The 18,446-nt window shown below is 32.9% G+C and overlaps 1 protein-coding gene across 1 annotated transcript; it reads left to right on the top strand.

Moving 5' to 3' along the window:
- The first annotated feature begins 3,217 nt into the window (after window positions 1–3,217).
- LOC123707125 (odorant receptor Or2-like) lies at window positions 3,218–13,842 on the top strand. Its single transcript, XM_045656934.1, has 9 exons — window positions 3,218–3,429; window positions 3,878–4,071; window positions 4,955–5,067; window positions 5,897–5,972; window positions 8,551–8,713; window positions 9,017–9,116; window positions 12,207–12,320; window positions 13,289–13,444; window positions 13,789–13,842. The coding sequence occupies exons 1-9, from the start codon at window positions 3,275–3,277 to the stop codon at window positions 13,840–13,842; spliced, it is 1,125 nt and encodes a 374-aa protein (XP_045512890.1). The 5' UTR covers window positions 3,218–3,274.
- Window positions 13,843–18,446: the final 4,604 nt, after the last annotated feature.

Genomic DNA, 18,446 nt, shown 5'->3' on the forward strand with positions numbered 1-18,446 from the left:
ACCATACATTATGATTTATCCAGCGGATTAAGATCGGGACTAGACAACTGCCAGTCTTCAGCTCTGATGAAGTTTGTTTTCAACCTAGACTGCGTAGATCGAGCTTTGTGACCCACGCCTAGTCTTGCTGGAGGAACCATTCTTGGTTATTGAAAATGATGTTGTTAAGGGGTTTCACTACCTTCTCATATGGTATCTTGATACACTTTTCCCGATGTTTTAATACCTTTTTAACAAACGGATGGCAGTGAGCCCTTCAAAGCTTAACCAAACCATCACTGAAGACATGTACAGCCCACGTTGCACTGTATCGACTAATTGGGAAGCTTCCTTAGAGCTTTGAGCATATAACGGACACTTTGTTTGTTAAAATGTTTCTCAATTTTTAAAAAAAATGTCATCCGTAAACGAAATTTTTCTGTGACCTCCCTTTGCATACCGCTTCAGTTGCCAATTTCCATGAAACAGATATGCCTGAGCATTAACTGTTTTGCTTAGTTTTGTGATAGATCTAATAGAAACCGTGGAGATCCTATGCCTGTACAATTTTTTTTTTAATTTAGTAAGTAGTTTTTCTCTCATTCGTCTTTATTGTTTTTGTCTAATTCAACCTTTTTATTTTTGAATTATAATTATAGGGAACTATTACAATTGAATGTGATGTTTTAATGTGACCTTATTTACCAAAATCTATAAGAAATGCTCTGCTGCGATCGGGGAGCTGGCAGAGCATTTAACGATTTTAATTTTTTTTAGCAAAAATGGGAACCTGCTAACGGACATAGATATAACTGCAAGGTGGCGTGCTATGAGGCAATATACCAAAACCTCGCAAACACTTCAAAAAGGTCAAGGATTGACGTAGATTTTTCTGAAACCAGATATATTGGAACCAGAATTCCAACGCGCCATAACAAAACTTAAAGGATAACAATGCACCAGATAGAAATAAAGTAAGTGTGGAAGAACTAAAACACATTGAAGAATAAGGTATACTTGTTAATGACCGGAATCGGTACTAATCCCGATACAAAAAATGGGTGCTACGAACTTGTGTGATTACAGAACCGTAGCACTTATATCTGACGCCATCAACATCAAGAGGAAAAAACTGTTCCTAGCTGGTAAATCTATCTAGCTTTTGTTCTTTTTTATAAAAAAAATGGGCACTTGGTTGTCATATATATTAGATAATGAGATTTAGATTAGATTTAGCCATCAGAAGTTTGTTACATACCTGTAGTATGAAACTAACTTCTGATTGCCCCCGTTGTCGTTGGTCTGTTTGAAAAAAAAATATTAAGTTATGATATAAATATATGTTCACCGGCTCATCTAGTATAAATATTTCACGTCGACATATCAGACGTCTCAGTTTTATTTATCTAATAATTGCGATAAAAAATACAATTTAAAAGTTGAGTACAGAACCCTGGTTTAGTTTCACCACAAGCAACGCCTTAAGGCTTAGTAGTCATTTATTCGTACATGGTTGTTTTTGCTACAGGAATCACGTATTTCATTTCTGTTTGGGCGCGAATGGTGATTATGCAGATTCGTCGCCCCTGCGCGAAACACATAAAACGTTTCATATTTTATCACTTTTTTGCATAATGTATTTGGTAAGCCGGCGATCAGTCAGACCCTCGAGGGTGGACCTTAGCTACTCATTTGATGAATTATTTTCACTCTGCCGTAATAGAAGTACATTGAGATTGATTCGATCATTAAGAAAGGAATAAGTACAAATTGTTTTTATAAAATCACGATTCACAATATCTTTCAATTAGAGTTTTCTTAAAATCTATATAGCAGAAAGGCCTCCTGATAATAAGCTATACACGTATATAACACGAAAATTTAAATTATTATACACCTTTTTATCAAAAAAAGTAAACTAAAGGGTTATAAGCAATTAACACTCTCTTAAAATTATTAATAAAAAATACTCTGCCAAACCGTTCCTTTCAGCAAGCGTAGTGACGGGCATGTCGCTGATTGGCTGAGGTGTTAGTTGACATCTGTCATTGGAATGACAGCTAAGTGTTGCTAGCGACATCTTTCTTTTTCATTTATAATATTTATAACCGATTTATTTCCCAATACTAACATACTCTTAGCTTCTCTGACCTATGAGAATGAACATGTATTATTTCGTAAAAGTATTACTTAAATCACCTTGAATATTAACCAATTTTGCAAATATATAAAGGTTTTTATTTCAAAAATATTTGCTTAAATAATCTCTTTGTGTTTTAATAGAAATTGTTAATATCAGCGAAGCACTTTGAAAATACAATTATCCATATTTAAGAGAGAGCTATATTTTCTTATAGTAGCTAATTACATCGCTAAGGTAATTATAATAATTGCTATCAAAATAGTATTAAATTATGTTCTTAAGGGGATATATTACAGTACTACTACATTACAACGTTACGTGCCTTGCAGAATATAGTTAAGTTGAAAATAGTAAAACTAAAAATATTGAGGTTTTTGACACTCACTTATATACCGCTAAAGCGTTCGATAAATTTTCATGTTCCTTAGAAAAAAACTCAACATCAAATTGATAACCTCCCGTTTTGTTTTACGGTAGAATAAATAGTCATAAAGTACCACGTAAGTGCAAGTACAAGTTATGATAATGTTGTATAATGTAGAAAAATTAGTTTAATATTTAGCTTTGTTTGTTTGTTTGTTTCGATATTTGATTTCATAAAAATATATTGAATAGTTTATAAGCACACGCTACTTATAAGCTATTCAACAACACATACAAGAAACGCTCTTCATTCATTTTCTCACTTTTGAAAACAATTCGAGTTTTTTTATATTCAAACCTTTTTATACACGTGTATGTATATTTAAAAGAGTCAATTTAAAACATTTAGAAATTCAAATAAACATTATAGTTAATGGTCTACGCATTTTAACTTCTAAATAACCGAATTTACCGTCTGAGTGATTCTGAACGATGCGATACAACAATAAATACGAAAACAGCGCTTACACTTAATGTTTGGAATAATAAACGAATATAATGTGCTCGGAGCATAAATACGATACGCGGAAAGGCTTCTGCCGCATTTTAAAATCACCCCCTAATACATATAGACATATTTCTAGAATAATGAAAATCCTTCCGCAACCTTCTGGAAGAAAATTGTCTATCATAAAGCCGTATCTGCCTTACGGCGTTTTAGAAGCCTGGGACGATCTTAACCCGCATCTCTACCATGCTATACACATCTACTGGCTTAAATTTTATGGAATGTGGTATAACAAGTACTCGCCAAATTGTTTGTATTTCTGGTTGCAGATAATTTATACCGTAATTGTACTGTGGCTTGTTTGTTTTCTGCCTGCGATTGGAGAAATCGAATATTTACTGAAACGGCAGGATAATGTTGGAGAAATCGCTGAAGGGTAAACAAAACAATTAGCTTTTACTTTTTTCTTTAAATCGTATTATAAAGTATAAATTAAGCTATATACCATATACCACGACTTTACTATTTTATATTATTATTACATCGAAACCAATACAACAGTTTTCGTAACGTGACTTCCAATAAAAAAATATACGCCGAAGAGTGGGTTTTGATATCTTTCTCATAGAAATGTCAATTCATTTAGATTGTGATATCCGTTACAAATATCTCGTAAAACCTTTCTAGATAAAATAAAGTACCTATATGAAAAGAATACCCAAAGAGATCGTTTGTTAAAGATAAAACCCCAAGCTTTTTTTAAATCAGAAATGATTTTAATACTTTAATTGTATGGGAAAATATTATTGACGTTCATAGGTATATAAAAAAATACCGTATTCTCATTTTTCTTCAAAATATTTCAGGCTTTATTTATTTCTAAGCGAAATGTACACATATTTCAAAGTGGCGGTGTTTTGGTTGAATAAGAGGAAAATTTTGAGACTGCTTAAATATTTGCATTGCAAGGAGTTCAAGCCAGACGAGCAGGAGCATAGGGAAATCTTGAGAGATAGTATTAAAACCTCACGGTTTGTCATGACCTCATACTCCACTATGTGCGTTGGGGCCGTTTCAGGTGATTTATAGACTCCTGGTACTTATAACTTTGAAAGCATTTTATCCAAGCAAATTGAAAAACTTCGTATGTTCTGAACGTACTAAATCTTTCGGATGGCATGGAATATGTTTTTCTTGAGCATGTTAAATTTTGTACAGTTTTAATTAAAAGTTCTAACAGGGTTAAATTATTAGTTATTATATTTATAAGTGTTTGTATTTTAAGTACACATTTTTGGCATTGTATACTTGGTGGAGCTAACTGAAAATCTGAGCTTTGATAATGTTTGACAACATAGGTTTTGAATCGTTGACGACCACTCACTTTACAGCTTGACCCTTTGGCGTTGCATATTCTAGGACTTTTTCCATAAATATATTTTTGTGATATTTTTTTTAAAATCTGGTGGTCATCTTCGGACCTGTATACGAACTTCCAACCGTATCATATCGACGTTCGTGATACGATAAATGAGCGTTTCTTAAGGCACTTATTACCGCGGACCACCACTATGTGGAACCAGCTGCTTATTGAAGTATTACCAAACCAATTCGACTCAGTCAAGTAAAGAGAGTACTAAATGATGCAACGCACTCGCGAGCCTCCTGGCAATAGGTGTCGGAGGACGGCGATATCTTTTACCATCCTTAGACAGCACTGACCGAATTCTTGTGTAAAACTAACACACTACTTGCATTATTACATCACAATTTTTAATTATTTAATTTTTATAGATTTTGTTAATATGTCAAAATTATATAATATTTTATAGTATTTTTTAAAACGTAAATTAAATAAAGTACCAATGTTACTATTTAGTTTCAGTTATTACAATTTTATAATATGGCATAACATCAAAGCACCAGTCTAAGACACTCTTGACCCGTTTTTATCTTTGTAGTGGCGATGATAATGCCCCTAGCAGAAAACTTTGAAATATTACCGACTAACGTTGAGTACACATACATAAATGTAAATAAAGCTCCAGCCTATCCAATCATATACCTTCATCATGTGAGTAAAAAAATACGTCCATATTATTAAAATTTTGGTGGGTTTGCGTTGTTTCACAACATACACTCTAAGTAGATATCAACTGAGTAAGAATAAAACACAACATGCATCATATCTATCTTGTGTAAAACTTAAAAAAGTGTTTAACAACGTTTAAGTCGCTGGCAGAGCAAAGGTCGCGAATGTGTTGGTATACAATTAACATTTATTTAAGAATAATGTTAATAATAATATGTATAACCACACCTCGCATCCGTTCGCGTCTTCTTCTTCTCCATCGCTCACCTGTTCGCGATCGACCTGTTCTGTTATTTATAAGAAATACTAAGACAAATTTGTCCCATGAGTGATTAGCTAAAAATAATATTCAACTAATTCTCAAACGATTTTTACGCTCCTAATTTTAAGGTATAATTTTTTTCTTTCTTCCTGGGATTGGCAGGTCTCGCTTGTGTGATAGTACCCGTACCAACCAATTTATATGAAAAAATGTATTATATGACTTTGTCAGTCACGATCTTGATTTATGTAATTTGTAACAGAACAATTTCCTGTAAATGTGACGTACGGGGAAAATTCAGAAAATGCTGAATTAATGCCATTGAGTTCGAGATTTATATTACCTTTTTTACTGTTCCAAATACCATTTTTATCACATCCTTAATTCTGTCAGCGATTCTATCATACTTTGATTGACGTGTTATTACTATTATTTAAAGAATATTTCATTGTTTGTATAATTATATTACTAGGTTAGCGAACTTTAAATATCTAAGAAAACCTAACATTACACCCGCTTATATTAAAAAAAATATCGACGTTATTACAGGTATACTACAAACCAGCTACGTGCATTATAGATGGCGCTATGGATACTATGTTAGCTGCATTCGTTGTTTGTGCAAGTAAGTATTGAACTGTATGTATCTTGTATTCTAATCATAAACAAAGAAAAGAGTGAATATTTCCGGAAGGTTTTAGTGTCAGATCAATAAGTTAAATATTCTTGGTGCTAGTGTCATCTCTAGCATCAGTTCTCCTTATCCTTTGCCTGTATTTATTCCGTTTTAGCATGATCGTAATGTTCCATGGTGTCTTAGTCAAGACACACGAAAAAATAAATTGTCTGTATATGCAATATGCCGCACTCTGTAACATTCAATAGCGCACATGGAAACGTTTTTACAATTACGATGTAGTCCTCGCGGTATTCAGGTTGATGTAACATGCTTGGAATAGCCTGGTAAAAAATTCAACATTTAAGTCGAATACAAACCAGTGGATACAATCATTAAGGCTTTGCCCGCAGATATCTGTATCTGTTTCGTGATCATTTGTTTTTTTATATATAGTAAGTGATCAGCCAGCTACCTTTTTGGATCTTCGACATGCCGATTTTCTCTCAATGTAAACGTACAAGCGAGTGATAAATTCGCACAAAGACAGATAGTCCATTGGTGCACAATCGAAGATCAAACCTACGACCTCAGTAATGAGAGACACATTGTAAAGCAAACACGGATCGTAAATTTACAGCCGGGATTCGAATGTATGACCGTGTTTAGAAGTTAGAAGACTTTCACTGTCCACATCTATATTCTACATTTCACTAAAATATAATCATTTATTACGACAATTCTAAAATGTAAAGTGTGTCAATTGTTTTTTTATTAATTTCATTTCATTTTCAGGATAATCACCAACTAATATCAATTAATTTCACTAAGTCCCATTGAATATATTCCCAGAAAGCTTAAGCACAAGCTAATTGTATCTTTGATTCACGTATTTTGCACCATTAGGGAATCATATTAAGCCATCGAAGTTTACGTTCTAACTCTAAACACTAACGTACTCTATTATGTAGATACCTAATTCAGCAGAGCGCTCTGGCGTGAGCTTTAAGCTAAGTCGCACAGAATATCCTTCACCCCCTTGCATGCTTTTGCTACATACATTTCGAAATTAATCTTATTATTAGTAAAAACTATGAATTTAATTATGGAATTCTAACTTCAAACCAGGAATGTTAAATTGTAGCTGTATATATTAAAAAGTAAATGTTTAATTACGGAAATGCAATTTAGGATTATATTTTGAAACCCAATCTATCTTTTTTTATTATTTAAAGACCCATTACCGGCCACAGGCTTAAGGCAAATCGTACTATAAAAATGGTAACTAAAAATTGTATGACCACTACAATTGTATCGCTCTCGAAAGAATTTTAAATAAATGTGGACTGTAAACTTGCTGCTTTATTAAGTGAGGGGCAATTTTTCTTACCAGCACTCTGTGGTGCCAAGTCGAATAAATTAATGTTTCGCCGGTAATCAAACCCAGTAACTTCGTTAGATTATCCAATAATTTATTTTTATACATTAGGTACCTATCCTTCCAAACACACCTTAGTCACACAAATATTTTCCTGTTATACTTGAGACATACGACGTCAATAAATGTATTATTCGTTTTCCTATTTTTAAGGATATATTTTTATGTTACACCCATTTAATTATAAAACCATAAGGAGGAGGAAAATCGTTTTTTCCTTTAGATCTATGAAAGTGAAGTCTCTCCAAAGAGATTCATTTTTATTTAGTTTTTCTCAATTTACAATTGACGGCTATTAAATCTAAGTTTACTAAAAAGAGACTTTTTGAAGCTATATTCTATCATTCTTAACAAAACGTAATAGTTTTAGTGCAGTTTAAACTCTCTTTTAAAATAATAAATTCGACTAAAAGGCTAGTCATGCTTCTAGGAAGCTAAGCATAAAATATATAGTCTTGTCAACAATAGAAAAATGTTGCATTCTTTTCAGGAAATTGACTATTAAAGATGGTTTAGAAAATAGATCCTCTGAAGAAGAGTACATAGGTCGCTTCTTATAGAAAATTTAAGATTTCATGTGCGCATGTACAAAAAAGTCTCTTCGGGAAAATGTTACCAACGAAAAAATGGAACGTCCTTATCATAGTATTATGACTGCAAAATATAGGAAGAGATTTACAAGGCCGACCTCGAGTCCTTCATAATAATAATAAAAGTCCGTTTAATTATAGAATATAAAGCTTAGATTTTTAAACACATTGTTTTTCTTGTTATCCTGATATCCTTCAGTATCTGTAATCGAAACTTTACCGTTTAACGCATCCTCCAGCTTTCTCCAAATAACTCTGTCCATGGCTTTCTTTCCTTAATCGCTTGCTGCCAACTCTCCTATTTTATATCTCCACCTTTTTTGAGGGCTTCCTCTTCTCCTTCTTCCTCCCGGTCCTTTCTCTTCATATGCTCTAGAAAGTGAATATTAGTATGTTCATATATTATATATATAAGATATATCTTTTTGGAAGAATCCTTATTTTTGCGCCCTTGATTTTTACTGTACAAAACACTAAAATTACCACTCCAGTTTGTATTTGCAAATTAACTCGCACAATGTTGCGGATCCGAGCTGTATCATGAGATAACTTTTTACAGTCGGACAGATAAAAATACTCTCGTTCAATCTGCGGAACTTTGGAGAAATAGCAATGAGAAGACGTAAAAAAGCAATAGCTGAGGGACAATTTGTCGGAAACCATGACTTCTACCTCAAACTCGTGGTCAAGAAATGTATTCTACGTTATAACGCTATAATTAGGTAAATATTTTCTATTTAAATAGAATAGAAATGTTTGTAAGAACGCGTGTGACTGGAATTTCCTATTTACTTATATATACGTAAGTAAAGTGATGGTAAACACATTTATAAGATTATCATCCTTATTACCTCACACTGGAAATGTTGTTGATTGTTCTAGTTTGCATTCTAAAGGCGAGTTGGGCCAATTTTTGGTTACTGTTACTGTAACCAAAAATTGGCCCAACTCTATCTTAAACTTTTTTTGTTTGTTGTTTTAATAAAATTAATATATTTTCATTTTTTTAATAATTTTAATTACAGATATGTATCCATGATAGAAAGTGCGTTCAGCTTGGCTTCGGCATTACAATTTATGCTGAGTGTTATGGTTCTCTGCTTGGTTGGAGTCCGATTTCTCTCGGTAATTACATATGTGACATATTTACAGGCTTATCAAGTTAATTATACTGTTAACAGTCATGCATGATTTTATTACATTTTATAACTAGTATACATTATATAATAAATTATGTTATAACAGTTAGGATTTTATATATTGTGTTTTGTTTTATCTGTATATGTGTTTTGTGTACCAAATGTGTTGCTTTATTCATTTGGTTTATACTTTAATACACATATGATTAATCCTACCGTTGGTCTCAAAGATAATATAAACCTATTTCTAGGTCCGAAAGGATTAAACATTATTACTACTATGCACTGGTTGACGTAAAATGTCTACCAAATTAATATTTTTTTGATTTTATTATTTTTCGGCTATTTAACAAAAAAAATTTGTGAACATCCAAATACTCAATCATTACTACGTTTTATTTACGCAATATCTAGCTGAAGTATCTCTTATATTACGAAATATAACATTATTATTTGTAACTTAATACGTGTTATGAAGACAAATACGTTTTTAGATGAAGGTGACGTAGCCTATATATTTCACGCACGAATGGCAATGAAAATCTACGAAAGAGGGAAAATTATGTGTCAAAAGCAAAAAGGATTTATAAATTACCTATGTAATCTATCTCTCTCTATCTCTAATATGTAATTATCGCCTTAATAAGAATCTTAATACAAAACGATTTTAAACAGCGTCATTTTATTAAAAATGGTACATTTTTTTCTCACTGAAAAAAGATAATTTTTACGGAAAGAAATTCTTTTTCCCAAAAGAAGGCTATCTTTAGGGTAAGATTCAAAGTCGAAACTTACCGCTTAGGACTTTTATATACGGGTATCTTTACCCTTTCATGAAGCCAATTCCATATTGGCACAATTACAATTAAAAATAAATTTTAATAATATTAACATAAACAGAATATATAATTTAGTTTCTGTCGCTCTGTATATTGTACGTAGTCGGTCTGTTAAGTTCTGTTATAAACGGAAATAATTATAAAAACAAAAGTACTGATCAGTTTTTAATAAGTGATATATCAATTTATAGTACATTAATTAAGGAATAAAATTCTTCGAAATGACCTCCCTTATTTTTAATGCAGACCTTTAAGCGCCGCGGCCAGTCGTCTATCGCAGCACGCACCATATTCATGTCGATTTCAGTGACTGCTTTTTTTAAATGTGACTTCAGACTCCAAAAATTTTATGAGAAATTTTTACAGGCTTCCTCTCCAAGACCTGCCAAATTTTATAGTCCAAAGGATTAAAGCCCGTACTGGAGGAAGGCCAATCCTCAAGTCGATGTTTTAACGCTCAAACCGGGCTTGAGTGGTCTAGGCTTTGTGTGCTGGCGCAGAGTCCTGCTGAAACACGAATTGATGTCCGATATTCCGCAAATAGCGTGCTAAGCAGGTCTTTGACAAGCCAATCCAAAACCGTCTCTTGGTACACTTTTGCATTAGTATTAGGACACTCCCAACCAGACCATTAATGATAATGGATGATGTCCATGTTGCACCCTCGGAACTTTATTTCCAGCTTCATTCTGTTTATTGTACTTCTCTTCAATATCGAAAATGTTTTCGTCCGTAAAGAGGATATCACGGAATCGGTTTTTCGCATACCGCTTTAACAACACCGGGATCTCTTAAGCATTATTATTTTCAGACGAGCATTAAGTAAGTGCCCACTCTTTTTTTTATATAACTTCTGTTTTCAGACAGGATTTCTTGCTAACGCGGCCTGATTACTTCTGCTGTTCTTGCGGAGCTTGGCCGGCTAGTTTTTTTCTTGTCCTCAACACTGGAGACTTCACTGTACCTATCAATAGTACGGTACACAAACCTAAGCGTTAAATTCAAATTTTTGAGCAACTTCAAAATGATACTCGGCGAGTGCCCCATTGTGTGCAACACAATAACAGCTATTTGGTTTTCTTTAAATGTCCGCTCCATCGTGTAAAATTACGAAAAGTGGTTGCTTTTTTGTATTAAAACAGTAGTCAAACATTCAAAAATAGAATGCATTATTTTTTTTATAAAATCATGTTCGAAATTTAAAAATAATGTGCCAGTGACAGAACTTTGGGACCAACTACGTATGAGAGAACGGAGCCTTCATATTCTTACCATTTGTTCAATACTGGATTCCATATCGTACTCTTATATGATATGAGTATCAACAAGCATGCACCCATCGCGGCTCCAGGGTGAATGCCAATGCTATCAAGTATTCCAACGCCCCAAAGACGAAATTAGATACACTCCAACACAGTGCTGTAATCTGTGCCCTAGTAATCTCCATAAAACGAATTGAAAATCGCCTTCATTTAGAGCTCAGTCTCTACACTTGACCTATATAGTGCAACTAAATCAGTCTACCTAGGTTGGTTCATGGCCTAGTAAACAAGGTCTAGTGTTACCGATCGACAGCACGCTGACGTCATCATTTAGCGGTATATTAATTTACGATCAATAAATTACCAACAATTGTACGTAACATTAAGCACGCATGTTTGGTGTTCGTATATTTTTATCATTTTCTTCATTCAAATAAAAAGAAAATGATATATGGGATACAAAGGCGTAAAAAATAATGCATTTGTTATGTTAGCTGTTAAGCTATATATTTATTATTTGCCTACCCACTAATATTTCTCAAACTACATTGGTGAAAACAATAGATTTCTCTAGACTCAGTTAAAAAAGGCAAACGTTTTAACTGAAAACGTGGCAGCTGTAATATCAACAAGCTAAAATTCTAGGAGCACAACAATAATATATTTTTTTAATGTAAGGGGCAGGAAGCTCGCCTGATGTTAACTGATACCGCCGTCCAAGTGCGTTGCCGGCCTTTCAGGAATTGGTATGCTGTTTTCTTGAAGGACCCTAAATCGATTGGTTTTCGATCGAATTGGTTCGGAAATACTTCAGTGGGCAGCTGGCTAGAATAAAGTATCGATAAATATCTTAAGATAGAATAATACGTAATTTTATTACCAATAATAAAATTATCCTCTCTTTCCGATAACGGAACACGTACCTAATTTGAAAATCGAATAAAATTGTCATGTTTATTTTATCAACGTCCGCAGATCGAGAATCCAAGATGTCATCCCATACAAATCGTTTGGATGGCAATCTACCTGGCTTGTATGTTGATAGAGGTGTTCATATTGTGCTGGTTCGGGAACGAGCTCATTCTGAAGGTAACACGTTTTATCCATTTATTACATTTACTTTGTGACCCTTACAATTGACTGTTATGCGTATTAAACATTATTCGCTTGTTAGTTAGAGGTATAAATATTTAATGATTATAAGCTTATTTCTCGTGATTTAATACTATAGTGAGATGTTTTCTTTATGATAGTAATAGACGTATCAACGAAACACATTAATAGCCTAAACATTGACACGAAAATAAACTAGCGTTACTGTTAAAACGTGTGATTTACCAATAAATGTTTATTTGCAAAATAAAATTATTTCTCTAACCCAAAGTTTTATTACAAACATAAATTAAACTTCATCTGCCCCATGGTGCTAGACGTCAGTAATGAAAAAAATCTATACAAAATATGACTTACAGAAAAGCTTATTATTTCTGTTAGAGGAAATATCCAAACTAAAAACTAGTAAAAGCAAAAATGTACGGAGGGAAAAATTTGTTCCCGTTCTCTACTGGCATTATTCCTAGCTGCTTATTATTTTAAAATATTAATTAGATATTTATGCCGTTTTCTATATGAAAATACTTAGCGTAGAATAATACTTTAAAAAGGAGGTGCCAATTGACGAAAGAAGGTATAAAAAGCTATGCTAAGCCATAGTCTTGGTAATTCTCTATCAGCTTCCTTGATCGTCTTCATGGACAAGTATCAGCCTTCTGTGACTGATACACACCGACGTATTTTGGACTTCAGATGTACTGTTTTCTAAGAGTAAGTTGACACTTGCTCGCACACAAAGAAAGAAAAATCCATTGGTGCACCGCCGGGACTTGAACCCCGTGGTTGAAAGCAGTGCCTTAGCTAACAGTGCTGTGAATAAGTCAGTATTATTTTAGTTCAAATTGTTCTTGTATCTCTTCGTTACTTCAAACAAAACGAAAAATAGGCATAGATTTTCTACCTTGAAGGAGATAATCCTATAAAGAGAATATTATATGTCTCAGAGTTTGGAGCTCAGTATGGCGGCGTACGAAGGACCCTGGTTGAAATTAGACCCTAAAACCACAATGCTCATTATCGTATTCATGGAACGATGCAAGCGCCCTCTGCGAGTTACTGCGGGGAAGATTTTCACGCTATCCCTCGACACCTATACGAACGTAAGGAAATTAATTCGAATTTTCCTCAAAGTGTGCAATTATAAATTTATACTAAAAGGTGTTAATTTATTATATAATTTACCACCGCAGCGACTTAAAATCCTACGACAATTCTCTTCCCGTACGTTCTGGGCGTTCATTTCATTCATTAAACATTTTTATAGGAAAAGAAGTGATATGCCTCCTGTGACTTAGACACGTCATCTAAATTTGGTCTGATGGATTCACCATATAAACGTGTTACTTGAAAATTAATTTAATACAAACAAAGCCTTCTTAAACATTAGATTAACAAAAAGGCAGAACAGCGCTCTTTTAATTTGTCATAAAAATATTTTTTACAGCTAATAAATTGGTCCTACAAAGCGTTTGCTGTTATAAGGAATATGAAAAAATAGTTTGTTTTTATTTTATTGATATGATAGAACTAAGCAATAATAATAAGAGTAATAAAAACGTAAGTAATAATTAAATATTGTTTTATTGCTACTTATTGTCCAGAGGCCTACTACAAAATAACTTTACAACAGGAGCCGCTAACGGCAAATTAATTTGTATAGGAAAACCCTTCGTAACAAGGTTTTTTTATATTTTCTTTAGATAATTCCCCGATCATATTGTCGTCAGAGGTATTAAGTAGCTTATGTATATGTATAACTTAACTTATTGGTAACTATGATGATCAAGCACCACCAATTTTGTAACATTTTGATTTCTGTATAATATATACAAAAATTGTAGAAAGATTCTCCTTAGCTTTTGTTCAACATGACTTCTTCGACGTTCGTCTCTGTTACGTTCATTCCCATAATTTGTTCAGTGTTGTACCTGTCATAGCCATATGTTGGACAGTCAGTCAGGACAAATCGTAACACCGTCTCTTAAGGTGAATTGCCACAAAGACAGGCTGAAAATTCTGAACCTGTGAATATTCCATAAGAATCCACCGTGACCTACCACTTCTACTACGTCTGTGTCGTCTCTGGTGTAAATAATTTGTTTAATTATTGAATCGACCGAAACAAGTAGTGTGGACATTTATCGGAAATAATTTAGAAAAAAAACAGTTATTTTATAGTTATGTATTCTAAACGTTTGTGCGCAGGCACAAAGGTTCCTAGTTCTAAAATCCATTACGAAGAAACCGTATATGTAACAAAGAAAAGTGTACTTCTCAATCGCCCTGAGCCTCGCCAGACAAACTTTCAAGGGGCGTCGCGTAACACTGTATAAATGTAACGAGTAAACAGTATTTCTTGCCCGAGAAAGAAGTCTCGCCTTTTATAAACTGTTAAAATTGTTTCTATTTTAAACTGTTCTAAGTTTCCACTACACAGCTTCGATTACAAGTATTACACTTTAAAGGAGAAAGAAAATATTTTACCTTTGTGATCAAAGAGTAATGTAATATGCTTAAAAACACCAAAGACGACAAATTCAATAAGTTTTGGATATACGGGTATCATATTTAACATTATATCACGACTCTGATCTGATGCTATAAATTAAATCGAGATGTTGTTGGTACGTATTTACATGATAAGCGATGAAAACATTCAGGCTAATTTGCCAGCAATTACTTTCTACAATATATATGATAACATTTACTCATATGTTCACAATGAAACTACATATAAATAATTATCGTACTTATAATTCTCTAAACAGGAATTTGTTTTATTTCGTCTCAGTAGGAACCAAAAGTTGCCAGTAGCTTTTAATATAAATGATATACATTTATATACACAGATCAAGTATTGAAAATATTTACAAACATAATCTTTAATTTCATCAGTGCCGCAGTCAATATTAATTTAGTGATCATATCTTTGTTACACGAATAAACGAATTATATTCACTAGATTTTTTTTCTTTTTATACGTTTTGTTTCAACGGAGCGGTAGATATTTTAGTCTTCTATGTAAGCCCGCTCTCCCTTACACTATTTTTAAACCCCTTTGCCACATTTTACTCGTTATCTCGTGTACAAAAAGGTTAGTGAGAAAGTAAGTAGTTTTATTTAGAATTGAATGTTTTCTAAATAACAGTACTTATAACTTCGTATAACGCATGGATTATGTTTCATGCTAATTACACAGCGTTCCAATATCTGTGAATTAAAGCCAATTCACATTGCAATCATCAATGCTGTAATATTTGTGACAATCGGTAATTAATTAGGTCGTCGAATCCCTCAAGAAAATAACAATTGCAATACTTTTATAGAACACTATCTTGGCTAAAAGCCACTTTTATATACAAAGACTAACTTCGTTGAATTTTAAGGTGTCCGGAATTGCATTCTGAAGTTTCTATTCTTTATTTTCCATCGAGTTTTTCAATTTAATTGAAAGTTGCAAACAAATGAATGCGTATTTTTGTCCGTTTCGATTTCTATCTAGTTTTCACGTATTCTATGATAATGATATGGCCAGAGCAGGCATTTTGTGGTGCAGGCCTATACCAAAATATGCCTCTACCTTTTAATCCCTAGTTTTACGCCATGCTATATTAATATATTAATCACTACAGGTTCGGCATGGATAGATTAGAAAAATATGTTGGAAATAAACTTAGGACATGAAGTAGAATTTTTTTTGAATAGGTAGGTAGTATTAGAGTTTGTTACTAATATATACATACAAATATTTCCTGTTTATAAAAAAAATATTACTCTATTATATTATTACTACACTAATTGAGTCACTTATATATTTGCAAAGTAACGTCATTCAGTCTGTCTGTCAGGTAATTACCAAAGATTAATGGAGGCCTCGCGCGAATCGTACTTTTGTAAACCATTAAATAAATACTTATACGGTTCAAAAGCGAATTTATCCGTTATTGCACACACTAAGTTCCGGAATTAAACCCAATAACACTATTATGTTATGCTTGGTTTGTCAATTTCGGACAGCAGTTTTGGCCTAAAAAGGTTGTAGCACTACTGGTTTTATTTTATTTTTTAATTTTTCAATTGCCTCTTTCTTCCTCTCAATTGTCTTAAATAATAGATGTCAATGTTTTTTTCAAAATTATTTTTATCTACATGCTACTCACACTTAGATGGAATAAGGTATTACGGCTATAAACCCATTAAAATAAATAAATGAAATAATCCTTTATTGATGTATTTACTCTAGAGAAGTTGTTTTACAATTTACAGTATATTTTATACTATGAAAACTAATCAGCTTGACTCTCGACATGACTTCTCCACATGTCGCCATATTAATCGGTTCCCGGCTATTTTATACCATACTGCCCCAGCTATCCTTCTTTTGCCCTTCTTAACAACGCCTCATCTCTCTTTCTTCGCTTCTCTTTCCATCCCTAGAATACCACTCTTTTACCTTTTTCTCTTATCATGTGTCTCAATTATTGCCTTTGACTTTAACATGTCATTTTTGCATACCTGAACTTACTTTTACTTTTTTCTTCTCTAACTTATCCTCATCATTATTTATACTATGCAAGTTATTTAGGAATTCACTTATATTATTTTGTAAGGATGTGGTTAAAGCTCAAATTTCGCAGCCATATGTAAAATATATATGGTAAACATATTTAATAATATGTAAAAGTAGATTACTAATAATTTAATAAATAAATGTAAAAGCATTATAGCTAAGTAACGAAATCGATTGGATATTTTCGAGCTTAATAAACATATACAAATAATGTTTATAATATGAATCTAGACTAACTACTTGTCTGCTCATTTCTTTGTAATAGATAATTAAAAAATGATTTTAAGATTTGTATATCTATCAACATTAACAATTTCAGAATTAGCACTAAGAAAGTATGATTTGATATATGGGAGCCTTCCGACGGCTTGAACCAAACTCACTTGTCAGCAAACAAAACAAATAATGTCATTCCCATACAAATTCGTTTAGTGTTAGTGGGTCATGAAACACTGAACATGATTTGGTCAAGTCAATGGCAAATCCAATATGTTATTATCAGATGGGTGTCACATGTAAAGAATCTTGCCCTTTACACGTGAGTTACAATGAGAGTTACCTACCTACTTACCTAATGGCGGCATTAGTAACGAAGTACAATAATTATAATTTAAAATAAAAATTACATAACTCTAATGTAACGGTAACAATAACTTATTGAAATCACCTTCAAAAACAATAACTTCGTTATATAATCTTGATTTTTCTTTGAGAAATTAGTCTGGATAAAAGAACACTTGGAGCGCGACTCGCTCTGTTGTATCTGTCTGGAGCAGTGTGACATTTGCTTAGTCGGACAGAGTAGAAATCAATAAATCCAATAGCCTAGAACAATACCAGATTCTCCTTGCCAAGAGCACTTAACAGTGAAGAATTTAGCAGAACTAAGACTTACTTAAAATTAATCTGAGCCATTTGAAAAGTATGTATTGTTAACAATAGGAAAGATAACGAACATTTTGAATTCATTTATTGTATGTATTTGTAGAATATCATTATTATATATTAACAGTTACTACTAACGCGATAGAACGACACAAAATTACCCACACCTATTATCCTACATAAAAACATTTAAAAATGTATTTATCTATCTTAATCTTATAACTATAGCAAGCAACTCTTGTGAACTCAGTCAGTGTACAAAAAATAGGTCCACGTCGCGTCGATAGAAATTCTGTATATTAGTTGTGTGCTCGCGTGAGTGGAGCTTCGCTAATCAAGTTGGAATGTGCGTGCGGTATATCCAAAAGTTTAGAATTCCGCCTCAGGTATATCAGGGCCTTAGAGAAACACGGGCAAAGGAGTTCTTTAGGTCTTGGAAAGTAGGTTGTCAGACAGTGGTTGCAAGGCTCACTGCCTAAGGATTCTACAACTACTCAGACTGTTACCCGAAATAATTCTCAATTCGCCCAGAGACAAATCTTTCTTTTCTCAATATTAGTTATAGAGTTGAAAATAGTTGTTTGCACTTGATTTTTTAAAGAATACATATAATGTGCTCTAGTTTTCTTGTATAACGTCGAAACTCT

Source organism: Pieris brassicae, chromosome 3 (genome assembly GCF_905147105.1).
Source record: "Pieris brassicae chromosome 3, ilPieBrab1.1, whole genome shotgun sequence".
Lineage (NCBI taxonomy): Eukaryota > Metazoa > Arthropoda > Insecta > Lepidoptera > Pieridae > Pieris > Pieris brassicae.

Coding starts and splice junctions, on each gene's coding strand:
- LOC123707125 (XM_045656934.1), top strand. CDS start 3,275: ATGTGGTATAACAAGTACTCGCCAAATTGTTTGTATTTCTGGTTGCAG. Junction 5,068..5,896: donor CAATCATATACCTTCATCAT/GTGAGTAAAAAA, acceptor ACGTTATTACAG/GTATACTACAAACCAGCTAC. Junction 9,117..12,206: donor TTGGAGTCCGATTTCTCTCG/GTAATTACATAT, acceptor CAACGTCCGCAG/ATCGAGAATCCAAGATGTCA.